Source organism: Centruroides vittatus, unplaced genomic scaffold (assembly GCF_030686945.1).
Source record: "Centruroides vittatus isolate TY-2023 unplaced genomic scaffold, ASM3068694v2 contig_300, whole genome shotgun sequence".
Taxonomy (NCBI): Eukaryota; Metazoa; Arthropoda; class Arachnida; order Scorpiones; family Buthidae; genus Centruroides; species Centruroides vittatus.
In genome coordinates, this window is record NW_027121917.1 from 1,196,100 (window position 1) to 1,215,250 (window position 19,151).

The 19,151-nt window shown below is 28.9% G+C and overlaps 1 protein-coding gene across 2 annotated transcripts in view; it reads left to right on the plus strand.

Moving 5' to 3' along the window:
• The first annotated feature begins 913 nt into the window (after nucleotides 1-913).
• Smurf (SMAD specific E3 ubiquitin protein ligase) overlaps nucleotides 914-19,151 on the plus strand; it is an 87,256-nt gene continuing 69,018 nt past the window's right edge. Inside the window, exon 1 of one of the 2 annotated variants that reach the window (XM_067267277.1) lies at nucleotides 914-1,109. In XM_067267277.1, coding sequence (XP_067123378.1) covers nucleotides 1,058-1,109 — 52 coding nt within the window. In that variant the 5' untranslated portion in view covers nucleotides 914-1,057. The remainder of the gene's footprint in view (nucleotides 1,110-19,151) is intronic. The other variant, XM_067267279.1, reaches the window with a different exon arrangement.

Below are 19,151 nucleotides of genomic sequence, written 5' to 3' on the forward strand. Positions count from 1 at the left end.
ATCAATATTACTTGCCTTTTCCGCGTCATTTAACTTTTAAAATGTGATGCCAAACAAATTATCAAATTTTGTATAAACTTTTCAGTTACGTTATTCACAAATATATAATTAATTTTGAGAAGTATTTTTCAAACTCAAAGTGGAATATGTATATCAATGTTGAATATAAAAGCTTTGATTTATATCTTACGGAAAAAATTAACATGCAAGTATACTTAAATAATTATTTATTTATTTTCTTAAGTTGCAAAATATGTAACATGTACAGTTTTTGAACTGAAGGAAAGCTCGTAATACAACTTGATGTGAAGTTTTATTTATTTTAGTAAATTATTCAACTTCCTACTGATTAATTCAAACTTCATGTAACGAAAAAATGCCGAAACGATTGAAATATCCCTTTTATTGAATAAAAATTATATAAATAAATTAAACAAATTTATATTTTCCTGGAACGATAAGATATGACACGTTAAACTTCGACGTTCGAACCGTTTCCAGATAAATAACAATAAAACTAGATTCGGAGGCAGATAACAGCTTAAAGAATCCAAACTACACGTGTAATTTAATACGCAACGCCACCTGCACTAAAATAATTTTATATAAAACATATTTAAAAAGACACAACAATTACATTTAATTAAATTTTAAATTAATAATAATTTTAAATTTAAATTAATTAGTTTTATTTTTAGTAAAATAAAAAAAAAATAAAAAAATTAAAACAACTCTTCTAAAGACTCCCCTACCGAGTAAGGTCTTATGCGTAAACAAGAATTACTATTTGTATTTATATAAATTTTTACAAATATAAATTTGAATTAATATTTATATATTAAAAATATGAAATTTTTAAATTATATTTCGTTAAATTATTTATTTACTTGTAAAATTTCCAGCGGACTAATTTCTTTCAGGTAGCACTTTGTATATTTCGAAGAAGTTGTTCGGTCAGCGAAAAATGTTTTCATTGAGATCGTAAGTGGGAAATTTTGTAGAAAGGGAAGAGATGTCTGCATACATTAAAACTTAATGAGGAAGGAATATATAGAAAATGTCAAATCAACCCAGCAGAAGAAATGGAGCTAGTAAAATTAGACTTACAAGTGAGTTAATGAGATATTTTTGTCCGGACGGGGCAAGAGTTAATGTATTTTCGTTTGATTTCATTTTTTATTGCTTGATTTTACTTTTTAACTGTTAACCGAATAACTTGTAAATTGAATCAGTTATTTGAATGTTCAAGGTTAGTTTAATTTTGTTGATCGGATGAGCAGAATTGTCTTTGATGGCTTTTAACTGGTGCTTCCATCCGTTTGTTACCAACCCTAGGACTGGAGAAAGGTTAAAAGGGAACCTGTTTTTAATGCCAATGATTAAATTACTGAAGAATGCAATTTCTCATTTAATTTTGCTCATTTCTATATTTTTAAATATGATAAATATGTAATTAAATAAACTGTTTGTTGAACAAAGTATAACTTAAATTAGAATTATTCTATATTTTACACTATTGATTTCTAATAGGAATTTACACATATTTTTTGTCTATATAAATTTAGAACTTGATCTTGCTTTATATAAGCTTTACATTAAAAAAGTTTTGATATAACTTTATAGACATTGTTTATAATAATGATGATAATACTGTAGTATCATATCATATATCAGGGAGTCTTCAAATAGTGATCAGTAATTTTTAAAGGTTCTGTTGTGTTAGGTCAATTAGACATCTGTTTAAGTGCTTATATTATTATTGTGAAGACATTTATTTGGTTAATATCTAAGTCATTATCAATATTTAAAATAAGTCTTCCTACTTAAAATTACTTCATAATTACATTAACTATTGGAAAAGTTAATTATAAAACAAAAAGTATGTGTATATACATACATATATATATATATGTTGTTTCAATGCTTTCTAATTTATTACAAAAGGGCTTAGATGCAAACTTGTGTAACTCATATATATATATATATATGATTATAGAAAATGTATCTATTATCTAATGTACTTATTTAAATAAGTACATTATTAGATGTATGAAATTTCAAGCTTTCTGATGTAGGTGTAGCTAATCATATTTATTTAAGTATTATTTCAAGTTCTAGACAACTTTTACATTTGAAGTCTGATGAATGATGATTAAAATAGCTTTAAATCTTTATTAGATAAGAATTCCTAATATAAGATTTAATATCTTTTTACTGAAACCTAAAATTATGTTTTCTTTTTACCCCAATTGTATTGATTACACTTTCTTTTAAAGGAATAAGAAAAGGTTCAACAATTAACATACTGTTATGACTATTCTATGCTTGAGATATCATCCAATGTTTACTTTCTAGTTCATGCCATTTTAAATCTGTATAAAATATATCAAGATAGTTAAGTATTTGTTCCAATAGGTTATAATCCACATTTTGATATCGTTGAAATTGAAATAACTGAAATAAAGCATTAAATTCTGCATAAAATAAAGAAAACTTTTCAATTTTAGTAAATCTAAGGTATTTTTAAAGATATTTTTTATTTTTATTTTAGTTCTATACATAGATTCAAAAAATTGAACAGATGAACAATTTTATATATATTTAAATACATTCAACAATTGTTATTCCGAATTTTTAAAATATTTAACATTTAGTATAAAAACAAAGTTTAAATTAAATTAAAAATAAAAATCATAAATAAATGAAATGCAAATCTGATGTAGACGTATATGAATTAAGTGGTTTAACTTTGTGTATAGTTTGATTTTGGCACAAATCAGAAATGAAATGACTCAAACTCAAAGGTCATTCATTCTCTTGGGTGTCCTTGCATTTATTAATAACCAGGTGTCTGGACTTCTTGTTCAAAACAAATGTTGATGTTATATTTTGTTATTTCAGAAAGGAAATAATTTTCATTATAAACATAAATTAGTAAGTAATAATAATAAGTATATTTCACATAAATAGATATATATTAGTTATAATTATATAGGCCTTGTGTTTGGAATGAAAGAAACTATTTTGATCAGATTATACAATAAAGTTGTAATAAAATATTTTTCTGAAGTAATACTATAGATATTTAAAGTCATGCATTTTCTGTTTGTTTTTTAAAATATTCTTGGATATAGAGGATTTAGTATTGAATTTTAGGAAAAATTATTATAAGAACTAACTGACCAAATGCTATTTATGATTTTCAAGCTGTGAAATATTAAATGAAATTATATATTTTCAATGAGATAAAATGCATATGATTTTATTGCTAATTTTTTTTCCTATAAAAGAAAAATGTTAGAATATGAGAATGAGTGATTGATTTTCAATTAAGAAAACATTGAAGACTTTCATAACTTTTTATAAAGAATTACTTTGAGCAAAAATGATCTTTTATTTACACTATTTTCAGAACAGTATTTCATTATTTATTTATATTATATAATTTTATTTTCATGTTTTACTGATTTTTAAAGATTTGTTTAAAAAGACTTTTTATTTTATTTTGCAGTCATTTTGATTTGTAAAATGAAATGTAATGAGATTATTAGATGAATATAGAAGTTTTCTTTTCTTTTCTTTCGAAGACACAATGTAGTGACGTAAACTTAAACACTGGGCGAATTTTTCATCCTTTTTATTCCAACCGAATAAAAAGGATGAAAAATTCGCCCAGTGTTTAAGTTTACGTCACTACATTGTGTCTTCGAAAGAAAAGAAAAGAAAATACAAAACACGGTTTTTCAAGATAGAATATAGAAGTATCAAACTTTAATGATAGCCAAAATTCTTCATTAATATTTATTGTCTACAGAATTATTAGAAGGGAATGTTTCCTGTTGGTTGATGATTATGCACATATAATATGTCTTGTCATAAAAATTTGACTCCATTAGGCAAACATATAATGTATGTTTATGATAGTAAGAAATTGATTTATCATATTGTTTTTCTTTCACATATTTATGATAGTAGTAACTATTAGAATGACAAATTTATAATAGTGACTTTAAATAATATAAAACTCTTTTAGTTGTTGTTGAACTATAAAATTTACTATTATTAATTAATTATTAAATTCATATAAATAAACAATAAATGCTTAATTAAAAATATTAAGAGAGCTAAAAATTTTCACACAAGTTTCATTATTATGTTTTTATTAATATCTGTTTTCATACATGAATTTTTCTCTAACTTTAATCATTACAGATTTTTAAAAATTTTTTTCTTTTAGTTTTTATATTTGTTATTGATCTTGGATAATATATTTAAGAGAATTTTAAAAATGTAATAGTTGATAAACAACTTTGTGAATAGGTAAACAAACAACACTACTAAACCCGATACATTGTAACACTAAAGCCAACCATTGTGAATAGAATTTTGTTTGCAAGAAAGTATTAAAATTAGTATTTTTAAGATAATTTAGTTTGTTTGTTTATAATAGTAATCTATATTATAAAATTTTGATAAATTTTTGAATACTTTCAAAGATTATTATATTTTAATTTTTTAAAAATTTTTTACAAAAGCTAGTTGTCACACATTTTAAACTGAAAGGAAAAGATAGTTTTATACAATTATGTATAATTAAATAGAAATATTATGTGTAATTAATAATTAAAGATTTATTCACTTTTCCTGAAATCTCTTTATTGGATTAAAACAAAATTGTATATTTACAGAATAACTTTGCATCATATTGCTAAAGATTTAGGTTTGTTGATAATAATAATAATAATAATAATAATAATAATAATATTGTCAGTGAATTTGGAAATGCCAAGAATGATTTGCTTTTTTGACAAAAACGTCAGTTATAAATTTTTGAAAAAACAACAGAACAAATATCATTTACTAAACTTTTGCCAAAAAACTTTTTTGGTCATTGAATCTCATCCACTAATAATAATAATTTCACATATTGTTGAATACTAATTATGTATTATACTAGCTGACCCGGCCACGCGTTGTTGTGGCTCAAAATGTATGTATTATAAATGTATAACACTTCCCCCGTGGGGGGAATTTCAAAAAATCCCTTCTTAGTGTACATTCTCTTGACGTACCCTATTAAAACGCAATCAAAAACGCGTCTAAAATAGTATAATAAAAGTCGAGTTCTTCACAGTAAGCCTTAATCCCGTCACTTTTCCCGCTGGGGAATATCGAAAAATCTCTTTTTAGTGTATATTCTGTTGACGTAACCTATTAAAAAGCAATTAAAAACGCAAAAAACCGCACGTAAAATAGTATAATAGAAGCCGAGTTCTTCACGGTAAGCCTTAATCCCGTCCATCTCCCCCCACTGGGGGGAATTTCGACATGTATATTATATAAAAACACGTGCGTATTCGAATGCAACGTTGTGTCAAAATTTCAAAGGAATCGGTAGGAACAAACGAACGTTATATTTTATTTATATAGATAGATAGAAAATGATCTGCTTCAGTCCATTCTCACAGAAAAGCAAACTTAGGTCGTCGGAAGTTAGCGCCATCTGTTGGACATAAAAGCCTTAATTCATATATAAATATATTTTTGAAAGGGGGAAATGGTGTAGGGGTATGAAAAATAGATAGTAGCCGATTCTCAGACCTACTGAATATGCATATAAAATTTGGTAAAAATCGGTAAAGCCGTTTCGGAGGAGTAATGTAACTAACATTGTGACACGAGAATTTTATATATAAGATTTGTGTAAAAGTTGTATTAGTTGAAATTATGAATAAACAAATAATCTATAATATATAATAATTTATCATTGTAATAGTTGGTTATAAAATATTGTAACACTGGCTATCCAAAGAAAGAAATAAAAATGAGACTGGTAAAAACTATATTATCATTCCAGATGAGATTTGAACCTGTCATTCCATTACAAATTCAAAGGATGTAGGTTTACAACTCACTTGAGAACAAAACACTTTTTTTTTTATTAGAATGTTAGCTTCTTTCTTAAGACATATAATTTATATTCTGGATAATTTTTATATATTATAACATTTCTATTAACTGTTTAATAGAGATGTACCAATTAATTGTTTACTAATTGGCTCCTTCACCAATTAATCATTAAGCGACCTCATTCTTCAATAATTGGAGTAATTGATAATCATTTTGTTGGGTAATCATAATTTAATAATTTTTACTTTAAAAAGTAAACATACATTAAAAAAGGATGTTTAACCCAATTTAATAAACAGAGCTAATACAATAATAAAATAAAACTCAAAAATCCCCACAAAAGAAGGAAACAATGAAACAAATGAACTTCAAGATAAGTTTAATAATAAAGATAATTCGTGATAATCATGGTGACATATCCAGTTTTGTTAGAAACTACTAACTTTTGTATCTGTTTTCATATACAAACATCTTGAAACCTAATACAGTAGAGCATCAATTATCTGACCCCCGATTAACCGACTGCGTTCTAGTTGGCAAATTCAAATGTCCGCTAGTGATGTGGCACTACAATATTTGGTTATGTCTTGGCTACTTTAATATTATTTTTGTTAAATTTTTGCATGTTTTAGCTGGCAGCACTGGCTTGACCATGAGAGGGAGGCCAGTATTTAAACCAGGCCTAATACACTATACTAATAATGTATTTTTTTATACTTTTCAGTTATCCGATCAACCCCAGTTCTTAATTAAGTCGGATAATCGATGCTCTACTGTATATGGTGCTGTCTATGGTGGACTTGAGGTGTACCGAGATCTCGGTACACCACAAGTCCAACATAGCTCTGTACATCATCCCAGCAGAGGCCTTTCAGCCTTCTCTATATAATATATTGGTAATATGCCAAATAACTATTAGATTAAATTGGGCTACTTTCCATAATTATTTTAAATTAATTTGTAAATAGACACTGACAATAACAAATTTCTAACAACAAATTATTTAGAAATTAATTAAAAATAATCTTGGAGAAGTAGCCCAACTTAATCTTGTAGTCATTTGGCATATCTGTTTTCAGTCTGACATTTTTATTCGAACAGAAAACAATCTGATAAACTTCAATCTCATTCATAGCCAATTATCACATCTGATTGATTAATTTTCAGCATCATCTGCTTATTTTTGAAAGAATTTTTTTTAATTTTTAAACAAGTACATTATTATTACATTGCCAATTATTTGATATTGCTTGATTAACTACATTGTACTCAAAATAATGTTTAATGTATGAAAGTAACTGTAGCATAATTCACTTAATTTATCATCATCAGAAATATTAAAATCATTGTATCTACAGTATTTGCTCAGAATGATATCAGTATAGAATCATCAAGAAAGTATATAATTCATGTTCTACATTAAAAAGATGATAAAACATTATCTTGAATCAATGTCAGGCTTAGAGAAAACTGTGAGAATTTTGATTATACAGGTAGCCCTCAGTTTATGCTGCAGTTCTGTTCCTAGAAAAGCCAGTGTAAATTGGTGTAAAATGAATCCATATTTACAGTGAGGCATAGGATTAGGTTCTGCATAAGTGAAAAATAAGCAAATAATTTTGTTTATTAGTACAATATGATACAAAATACATATATAAATTTAATTTTTAAAATGTATTTTGTGATAAAATAAAGTGAAATGTTTTTATTAAAAAATCTTCAGAAAAACAAATGATATTTCAAAGTTTCGGATCTCTTACATTTTTCAGAAAAAAGTATCCAATTTTAATTGCTTAGATTTTTGTTTTCTTTCATTAAGAATTTCGGAATGGATGCGACGATGCTCCTTTTTACATTTGCACTTTGCTCCCAATCGTTGTCTAACTCACAAAGGTCATTCGTCATAGTTCATCTGTTCTTTCAACTATGGAAAGTTCATAACTCACTTTCCATAGTTGAAAGGATACGTTTTAGATCGGCCATTTTCATAACTCTTGGAGTTTCTTCTTCGTTTTCTTCCTTCTATGACTGTTCACAATCTAATTCTTTGTATAATTCTTCTAAGTCTTCATTCGAGAGTGGCTGATCATGAGCTTCTAAAAGTTCTGTCACATCTTTCAATCCCACATCATGCACAAGTCTGGTAATGTCTTCAATCTATATATATAAAAACGAATGTATGTCTGTCTGTGTGTCTGTGTGTGTGTTTGTCCTTCATGCATTACCACACCATTTATCCGATTTCCATGAAACTTCGGGAAGTTGTTTAATACACACCCGCGAAGGTTTGTGGCATATGTGAAGACCACCATTTCCCCCCTTTCAAAAATATATTTATATATAGATTAAGGCTTTCATGTCCAACAGATGGCGCTAACTTCCGACGACTTAAGTTTGCTATTCTGTGAGAATGGACTAAAGCAGATCATTTTCTATCTATCTATATAAATAAAATATAACGTTTGTTTGTTCCTACCGATTCCTTTGAAATTTTGACACAACGTTGCATTCGAATACGCACGTGTTTTTATATAATATACATGTCAAAATTCCCCCTACTGGGGGGAGAGGGACAGGATTAAGGCTTACTGTGAAGAACTCGGCTTTTATTATACTATTTTAGATGCATTTTTGATTGTGTTTTAATAGGGTACATCAACAGAATATACACTAAAAAGGAATTTTTTGATATTCCCCAGCGGGGAGAGGGACAGGATTAAGGCTTACTGTGAAGAACTCTGCTTTTATTATACTATTTTAGATGCGTTTTTGATTGCGTTTTAATAGGGTACGTCAAGAGAATGTACTGTACACTAAGAAGGGATTTTTTGAAATTTACCCCACGGGGGAAATGTTATACATTTATGATAGCTACATTTTGAGCCACAACAACGCGTGGCCGGGTCAGCTAGTTAAATAATAAAATTCTCCTAATGTTCTAGTCCTAAATAATTAAATAAAATTCTCCTAATGTTCTACTTCTTCAAAATCATGCATGAATGCTGGCAGAAGTTTACGCCAAACTCTATTTAATCATTTTGCTGAAACTTCATCCCAAGTTGAGTTGATGTTTTTATTGCCTTTCAAAATATCAAAAGACTGCCAATAGTCTTTAACTGTTTTGTCTGGAGTGTCTAAAACTCTCATCATTTCCATGAATGTATCACAGAGATAATAAGCTTTGAAGGTTGCAATAACCCTCTGATTCATTGGTTGCAAAAGAGATGATGTATTGGGAAGCATGTAAACAACCTTGATATCCAATGGTGTTTTTATTTCATCAAGGTTTTGAGAATGTCCTGGAGCATTGTCCAAGAGAAGAAGTGCCTTGGGTGGTAATTTATTTTCTTTACAAAAGTGAAGCACAATAGGGCAAAAATAACTTGTGTACCAATCTGTGAAAACATCTTATGTAACCCAGGATTTCTTGTTTCATTTCCAATAAGCTGACATGTCTTTATTTAGACCCTTTAAAACATGTGGCATGTGAATGATTAGTTTAAGTTTCAAAGTTCCAACATTGGCTCCCAACAAAAGAGTTAATCTATCTTTCGAAACTTTAAAACCTGGAACAGAATGTTCTTCATGAGAAATAAAAATTCATGCTGGTAACTTTTTCCAATAAAGCCCAGTCTCATCAACATTGAAGATAAGGTCTGGAGAATAGTTGCTTTGTTCTATATAACCCTGAAATTCCTTAGGAAAAGCAGCAGCCACCACTTGCTGCTTCACCACATAATTTACACTACGACAGTTACTTCGGGATTTAAATTTCATAAACCAACCCTTGCTTCCCAAAAAAGTTTCTTTGCCTCCATCTGTCTCCTTAAGATTATCAAAAATTAATTTTGCTTTTTCTGTTATAGCAGCTTGAGTCAAGGGAATGTTTTTTTTTTGATTTGCATCATCCACTCATAACGATAAGTTTTTCTATTTTATCAAAAATTTTACCTCTACTGTAACTCATGTTTTACATTTACAGCGGTAAACTGTTGAGCAGTGTTTAGTTTTATCTGCATTTTTTTATAATGGTAGTAACACTCGATGGAGGTAAGTTCAAAGGTCTACAGACATTAGGGCGTGTTTGTCCATTTTCCATTCGTTGAATAACTTCCATTTTTGTTTCTAGGGAGATAGACTGCCGTGCCTTCTTAACATGTTTAGATAACTCAGGTAAACTTCTTTTATCTGACATAATAAGCCTCCTTTATTTTTATATACATGGGTACCTAAACAATTAGTGTTTTAATATTAATATTTTTATTTATTTTAACATTAAATTAATGTAAATGTATACATACCCAACAATATTAAACAGAAAAAATAAATATATTCAATAAAAATCTTTGTTCTAACGAATGTACAACGTCGTGGCTCAGTAAATACATCAACACTGAAACAAAAATTCGTCTAGCACCTGAAGAAATGGGGAATTACATGATGAATTGCGCAGCAGCATTATTGTGAATTGGCGTAAATTGAGCTGGCGTAAACCAAGAGCTACCTGTACGTTTGTTTGTTCCTACCGATATGCAGTGTGTAAATTATTAGAAAATTATCTTGTATGTTATTTGGATAAAATTGTCTGAAGTTTGATTGGACCTCTCAATTGGACACTGGACAAGACAATTGGGACCTAACAGAGCTATAGAGCATATCTATAGAAGCAAAAAAGTCATACCTCTACAAGTGACCCTTTGCAAGATACAGTCCCCCAAAATCAGGTTGCACAAGATTGTGAGTCATGTCACTCTGCTAAGACTCATATTTAACTGTTTAGCCCACGTGAATATGCCCGCTTCAAGTAGCTCACTTAACTATTCTTGGAGTACTTGATGTTGTATAGTTTTAGGGGGTGTGAGGGCTTGCCCCCAACTGGGCACTTCGGTGTTCACTATTGCTCGTACCAAAGTGTATGACTATATGCAGTGTGTCAGTCATGGCTCACTATTGCTTGCCTTGACAATGCATAGCATGGAGAATAGACAGTATACTGATGCATGTTAAAACCTGATCTTTGGAGGTGAATATCTCACAAAGCGTCACATGTACTGTATACGTATGGTTTCTTTGACTTCTTTGCTTATATAGGGAAGTCTACAATTCTCGGGGAAGTGTAAAACACCTCATTCAGAGCTTGAATTTTACCAGATAGGTTAGGTTAGTTATATTGATCACTTGAGAATAGAAGGCAACCTGCTTGAAACATTGGGAATAGAGGAATAGAGAGCACATAGTACCCAAGCATTTTTAATTTAAGAATTCTGTTTAGCTGATGAACATAGTTGTTATTTATGTGTCAGTTGCACCACTTTTAAGTTAGTTACATAGCCAACCATGCACTTCTTTTTCTTAGCATTTTGAATATCAAGCAAGCAAATTCATTACAATGCAATGTGGACAGGAAGCTAAGTAAAAGAGACCCTGGTTTCTTTTATTATGAGCATCTAAAACCATACTTATTCTTTTTTTATAACAGTGCTGCAATCATTCTGTTTACATGCTAGTATATTGAATAAACCAATAGGGATTGAGGCATTTCTTACTAACCAACAATGATATGGGAGAAAAAACAACAAAACAATAAAAACCTTTATCCCATTTGTATGAGTTTTCTCACCATAAATCAGGTTATTTTCTACAAGTTGCTTCACACAAACAATACGAAATGCTCAAATATTCTTTGTTGACAGTTTGACCAATTGAAATAAACTTGTGTTATAAATCATCATAACAATCAAAGCAAAAATCAACACAACCTTGATTTTCAACTGACTTTTATGTGATCTTTTTGATTTTGATTCACCTCTGGAGCACCATTCACTCAATTGTTGAGCTGTTTCAGGGTCAAAAATGTAGATCCATGTTTCATCACCCATAATAATGCATTTTAAGAATGATTCCCCTTAAGAAAGCATTTCCTTGGCCACTCAAACACATTGTTTTTGAAAAAAAATTAAACAATTTCAAGATGACTCAAGAAGTATTGTGCTGAAAATAAAAGTTTTGCAACATTTTTGTAGCAGTAATTACATTGTGGAAACAAAATTTAATGCATGTTTTTTGCTGAATTACACTCACCATTTGGAAAATGTCAAATGCCAGCATAAAATTCTTTACACACAAAACAAGCATTTATTTGCAAATGAAAACAAACACCGACATACAGATTATTGCTAGATGTCAATGAAAGTTGTACCAAATGATGAAAAAAATGACGACAGCATCCTCTTATATGCATGCAGTTTAAATGAATCATCCCCAATACTTTTTGATCACAGTAATTTATTAAATAGTAAAGATGAGACAATTATTAAGTTTGCTGATTAATGATTAATCAGCAATGTATAATTGTCTAATCATATGATTAATCATTAATTAATTGTTGTCAAGTATTTTTTTAAATATTTCATAAAATTTAAATTTTTTTCCTTAACTTTAGTTTTTATAAGCCTTATTTTAGTTTAAATTTTTTATAACAATTTTTGGCCAAAAATTCAACAAAGTTTAGCATATTAAAGCTTTTTGATAGGATAGTGATCACTTTATAATAATAACAAATATCTGGTTCAGAAAAGGTTCAGAGACATTGGAATTCAGGAAATAATTTATGGTTTATTTCTTTTAATTTTAAATGAAGAGTATATTACTCTGTTGTCATAGTATTTTACATTGAGTTTAAAAAAGAAAAAACTAGTATAAAAATACATAAAATAAACTAAAGCAATAGATAAATAAAATTTTCTTTTGTCCAATAGTGATTTTGTTTCTGGAGATGTATATATACATATAAATATGGGTAACGATTAAATTTTCTGGATTCTAAGGAATGTAGATAACTCATAAACTCAGTCTATATCTTTTTAAGATAACTTCCACCATTATGAGTACATGAGATGTAGTACCTAATGCCTGCCTCTACGGCCAAATTACTTAGCATTTAATTAATAATAATAGTAGTAATACAGCCTGATATAATTTGGCAATCATTGACTTTATTACAGAGATGTATTCTCCAGAACCAATCAGGGAAGCATTGGTGCCATGTCTCTTCTGAAATCACTTTGATATGATCTTTGTAATAGCAACTCTCTAGAGTTTCCAAAATTATGTCTGTACAGTTTTTTCTTGATATTTGGAAATAAGAAAAAGTCTGTCACAAGTCTGCAAAAGCTGAACATACACAAATTAAAACTGAACACCACACACACACACAATCTTCCAGCAAATGTTATGTATTGGAATCAAAAACAAAATGTTTTCAGCCTCTTTAGGCATCAAGTGACAATCTTTACAGATTATACAAGTATGTTCATTTTATTTTTTATTTTAGTATGTAATGATTTCAGTGTTTACGGTGTTTAGTTTTAATTTGAAAGTCACTTGAAGCCAAATTTAGGCTGTATGATGGCTGTATGATGTTAAATGGTCAAGTGGTCTGTGTTGCCACCTATTCAGAATTGCTGACCCATACATTTTAAAATTAGGAACTTATATACTTAGAAATAAAAAAATTAGGTTTTTTTTATTGTGAGTAGAAAATAAATATTTTTTTATTAGAAGGTAAGCATTAAAGGTAAAAAATTTCTAGCTCAGGCTGACAACTGCTTCCTAAGATGGATTATCAGCTCGAAAGATGGATGGTTGACAACTATGTAGCATGCTTTTTAAAATTATTCTCATGCAAATTTTTATAATTTCATATCAAAATTAATATTAAATTAAAAATTATATACATCTAAATCAGGAGTCCCCAAACTTTGCTGTCAACAATTTCAAGGATTCCTTGACATTTTACTGATTGCCTTATCTTTATTTGCTAATACAGTTAATGATAATGATAATAAATAAGTCTGGTGAGGCAGTATTAATCCACAAAGTGTTTTCATAGAAAAGATCTACTCAAAGTGTGCAAATTTACATCATTCTGAATATTGTCATTTATATATATATTTTCCATTGGATTAATAATTTTTAACAACCATTTTCAATCAACTCCTGATTAATTTTTGACTCCTGAAAACCACAACTGAAACCACATTTTCTGTTATTCAACAAGATGTCAGTGCAGTGATAAAACTCACTCCTTATTTTAGCTCGCTGCAGTGCCATCTCAAAATGCTTACAAAATTTTATTAGCGAGGTTGAGGAGTGCTAGCTGTTTGCTAAGACAACAAGAAAACTATGGCGGTGCCATGTTTGAAGGTTTTAATTTAACTAGAACAGGGCTTCTTAAACTTATGTTATTCACGACCCCATTTATGATTGTGATTTTTTTTGCGCCCCCCCAATATAAAATAAAGATATATAAGTATTTTGCAATAAACATATGAAATACAATGAAAGTATACATATATATTGAAGATATATACAAATTTGCAAGAACAATTAATGGTGTACCACAGTTCACTCTTGTGTTACAATGGAACAGAGACAACTGAATACACTGAAAAGCAACAACACTACACTAGTTCACACTACAATCAGTGTTGCTGAATCGTTGTCTCGCTGCACCAGAAGTGACACAAAGTGCAACTCACGAAACCTACGACACAAAGCATGCCATTTTCAAACTCTCACAAATTATTTTCAATATTTTGCATTAAAATCTCATGACCCCAAGATTTCGCTAAGCGACCCCAAATGGGGTCGCGACCCATAGTTTAAGAAGCCCTGAACTAGAAGATCAGAATCTTCTTTTAAATATAGACGAAAGAATTTACAGTTTACAAACAGCTAAAAATAAACATATTTTTAACTTTTGCCTATCTGAAAGAGTTTGAGGTGTAATTGTCTTTTCGTCTTCATATGTCAGATACGTAGACTGAATTTCTTAGTTATCTTATTCGTATCTTGATTTTAGATATCAAGTAATAATATAATAATTAGCATTATGTAACCCACATGTTGAAACTTTCAGCAAAACTATCGTATATATTATATTTTTTTATTACCTATATTTTATAATGCAATCTACGGCATATTTGTACTCACAGCACATTGTTTTGTGTATTTTTATAATTTATCACTATTGCTTGTTAAAAATCTTGTGAATGAAAGTAAATAATTATTTACCGAGTATAAGTTTGTTTTAAAACTAGTAAATGTTTCGTATTTTCATTAGAAACAGCAACCAATATCAAAATTTATTTTAAAGAATTCCAGACATCATTCAGTACAGCTGACCTAGGCTTGCTTGAAAATATCATTACTGTATTTAGGCACAATTTCATGAACATAGCCAAATATTTTGGATCTATCTACCCGATATTCCTCGTAATCGATTACAGCTATTAAAGACAAGTCTTGTAACTCACCATAGCCATTTTTGAAAAAGCTAGAATTGGGATTTATAACAGATTCTGAACAAATACTTGAAACATTTATAATAGATGCTGTGAAAACGCAATGCATTTTTATTGGCAAGATGCTAGCTGTTGTGTTCCTTTTAATACGTCAGCAGGAAGTTAAATATATTTCACATATCCACTAGCAGATAGCAAATGCTATCCTGAATAATGGAAGATGTGGAAACTATAATGTATGTTAAGTTTATTTTGAAAGTTCATTGTTTATGGTTTTATAATGAGTCATCAGGCATTGATGATGTAAATTTTATAATATAGTAGGAATATCAACTTGACTGATTCTCAGAAGATTCAACTGCTACACTTAAAGCAACAAGCAAAATTGGTATTTAATGACTGTTAACCCAAAATTTTAAACATTGTAAGATATAGTATATCATAACATCAAAGTTTTTATCTTTTGCAATAGTGAATGCTGTGAGACATTACATTATAAAACTTTTGCCAAAGAAAAATTAAAAAGCCATTTTTCAAGACAAAGAATATCATATTTCTTTAGTTTTGTCTGACATAAGTTAGGAGTGCTCTGGACAAACCCAGATGGATGAATCTGACAATGTTAAGTCAGAGGAGGAGGAAGGGGAAGACATCCACATAATTCTTCTTACAAATAGCATAGTTTTAGTGTAATATCCTATTTGTAAGAAGAATTATTGATGACATTTTTTTAAAATGACTTCTATACTCTATTGACAAAATTTACCTTTCTTCCCATGATTTAGACCTCTGAATCTGTTTGCTGGCATCTTTGTGATATGTGAAAAATGGCAATGTAATATTTTGATGATTATATAAAATAGCATTGCTTTAATATTAGTTATAATTATCTTTTTAGTTTTTACTTCTCTACTTTTAATTTTGATTTCTATTAGCTGTATTTATTTTAAATACTTTGTATTTTGTTAATTTTCTTATAATTAGTATGTTAGTTAATTTACGGTTATATTACTTAGTTAACATCAACTTTTAACTTTATAAGTTTGTTTTTGGATAATCCAAACTATTATAATGTAGAAAAAAATTTAATTGTTTTAATCATAAACTAATTTTTTTTAATATACATTTTCATTAAGCTTTGTGTGTAGAGACAATATTTACTGTTCTTGTTGGGATTATGGAGTGGTTTTTATAATTTTAACTACGGTAATTTCACTATTAGGAAATCTTTTAAATTTTATATGTAAATATTAAATAATTTATTATATCAAATAATAGAAAATTAAAAATAAAAAGTTTTTCATTCTATGTAATTTTAAATATTTTTATTATATTGTAAATGTGAGGGACCATAGTCCAGGCTCATTAATTAAGTCAATCAATGCACTAGAACCTCATAAACACATTTATTTCTTGACACAAAAAACACATTTAATGTATACCCTGTGATTGATGGTTGAGTCATTCTTGTTTACATTAAATGTAAACAAGAATGACACTGACTCAACCATCACTCACAGGGTCTGCTTTCTCTATCAGTCCATGGGATAACTTCTTCTCTTCTCCTTGCCCAAAATTCCTCTCGCGCTCCCCAAAAACATCGTATTTCAGCACCTTCTGTGCCGACCCCGCTTTCTTCCGTACTGGGAGCTGTTTTGTTTTTATAAGGAGTGAAGGTGTTGGAACATAATGCAAAATAGAATTTATAATTAAGTTTAACATTCCATTTTTTTTTTTCTTATTCTATAAAGCCATAATTTTAATAAAATTTTTGAAAATTTTTCAATTTCTAAGAAAAACTTTAAAAAAACTAAAATTATTCTTCAAAAAATTTAATTTTAGAATAAGGTTTACAAAATATACACAAAGAAAAAATTTTATGAAGTTACATGTTAAAATAAATTTATTGATCCAAAATCAAATGCAAGTTAATGATGCAGGTGCATAAATAATTTAAGCTTCACAACAAATAGATTTGAATTAATTATCAGTTTGTCATGAAGTTTTTATGAAAAACTTGATTATTGACACAACTAACAATAATATATTGTGTTTTTCTGATAATTTTAATTGATGACTTTAATTGCAAATATTATAATGTGTGCATCTGTTTGTGTGTTAAAAAAATGTTTTATGTTTGGAATTACCAATATTTACATGGAAGAAAAAAATTTTCCTTATTTTGTAAGAAACAGTGCCCAATATTATAAACACTGCATGTATAACCAATATCCAGCAAGAAGAATCTACAAGAAAGCAAATGTTTTCATCTATGTTTAATTAACAGGTATTGTCAGGGTAACTAAAGTTTGAATGCAGCTGTTAAAACAAACAGTTCTAACAGAAGAGTTACTGGGAATAGGTGATTGTGTCCACATGTTAAAAGACAGGTGACGTGACAGAGGAATGAACAACAACATTTTTATTTTTTATTAAATTTGTTGCTGGAGTTATAAAGATGTAAGTTTTTGTGAACAAAAATAAATGTAAATATCTTAGCTGTCAGATTTGATCATTTTTTCACATTAAAAATTTTATAAAAATTAATTTAGATTTTTGCATAATTTATGATTAGTTATCAGTCAAAAAGAAATTTATCCATGATAAATTTTATCTGGTCTTAAGTTGATCAAGTATAATGTCAATTTAAAATTTTTTTCTTTTACAGTATAATATTTTATGAACTGTTTTTTCATTTTAATACAAATAAAAAGAACTATAATTTGCATGCTCTCTGTAGAATTCATTACTACGAGGGTAATCCCAAAAGTAAAGTCTCCTATTTTTTTAAAATACAAAGAAACATTTATTTTCAATAATGTTCACATCATTTTAAAGCTTGAACATATATCTATTTTTCTACGTAATTGCCATTTTGGTCGATGCATTTTTGTATGCTCTGTGGCAATTTTTGTATGCCCACGTCATACTAGCTCACTGCCATGTTGTGTTAAACTGATTGAAATTCATTACCAATTGACAGAAGTGTATGGTGAGTCGTGCGTAAATGTCAAAAACGTCCTCAAGTGGTGTAGGGAGTTTGCAGCTGATCGTACTGAAATTCAAGAAGAAGAAAGAAGTGGGAGACCATCAATTTCCAATGAGACAATGGCAAAGGTTGAGCAAACCATGCGTGAAGATCAGCGATTCACTCTGGATGATCTTTGCATTTTGGTTCTTGGGATTTCTTCAAAGCACCATTCATAGGATTTTAATGGAAAAGTTGCAATATAGGAAGGTGTGTGCAAGATGGGTCCCGTGACATGGTGGCAAGCTGGTAGGACATGGGCATACAAAAATTGCCACAGCTCATACAAAAATGCATTGACCAAAATGGCGATTACGTAGAAAAATAGATAAATGTTCAAGCTTTAAATTTATATGAACATTATTGAAAATAAACATTTCTTTGTATTTTAAAAAAAATAGGAGACCTTACTTTTGGGATTACCTTCGTACTATATACTTGAAGGAAACATGCTATTTTTTATTGTTTGTTTTTTTTTATCTGGAAGTAAGAATCTAAGCATTAAGGCAATAATAATAATGTATATATTCTACATGGTGATATTAGCCTAATTAGTTTTTTCACAAATGAATACTATTATAGTTAATAAAAGACATAAAACATATTTTGCTAATAAGTTTGATTAGCATTTCTGTGTTATATATATAAAATTTTTCATTTGTATATGTAACTAGCTGACCCGGCCACGCGTTGTTGTGGCTCAAAATGTATCTATTATAAATGTGTAACACTTCCCCGTGGGGAGAATTTCAAAAAATCCCTTTTTAGTGTATATTCTGTTGACGTCACCTATTAAAACGCAATTAAAAACGCAAAAAACCGCAGGTAAAATAGTATAAATAGAAGCAGAGTTCTTCACGGTAAGCCTTAATCCCGTCCATCTCCTCCCCGTAGGGAGAATTTCGACA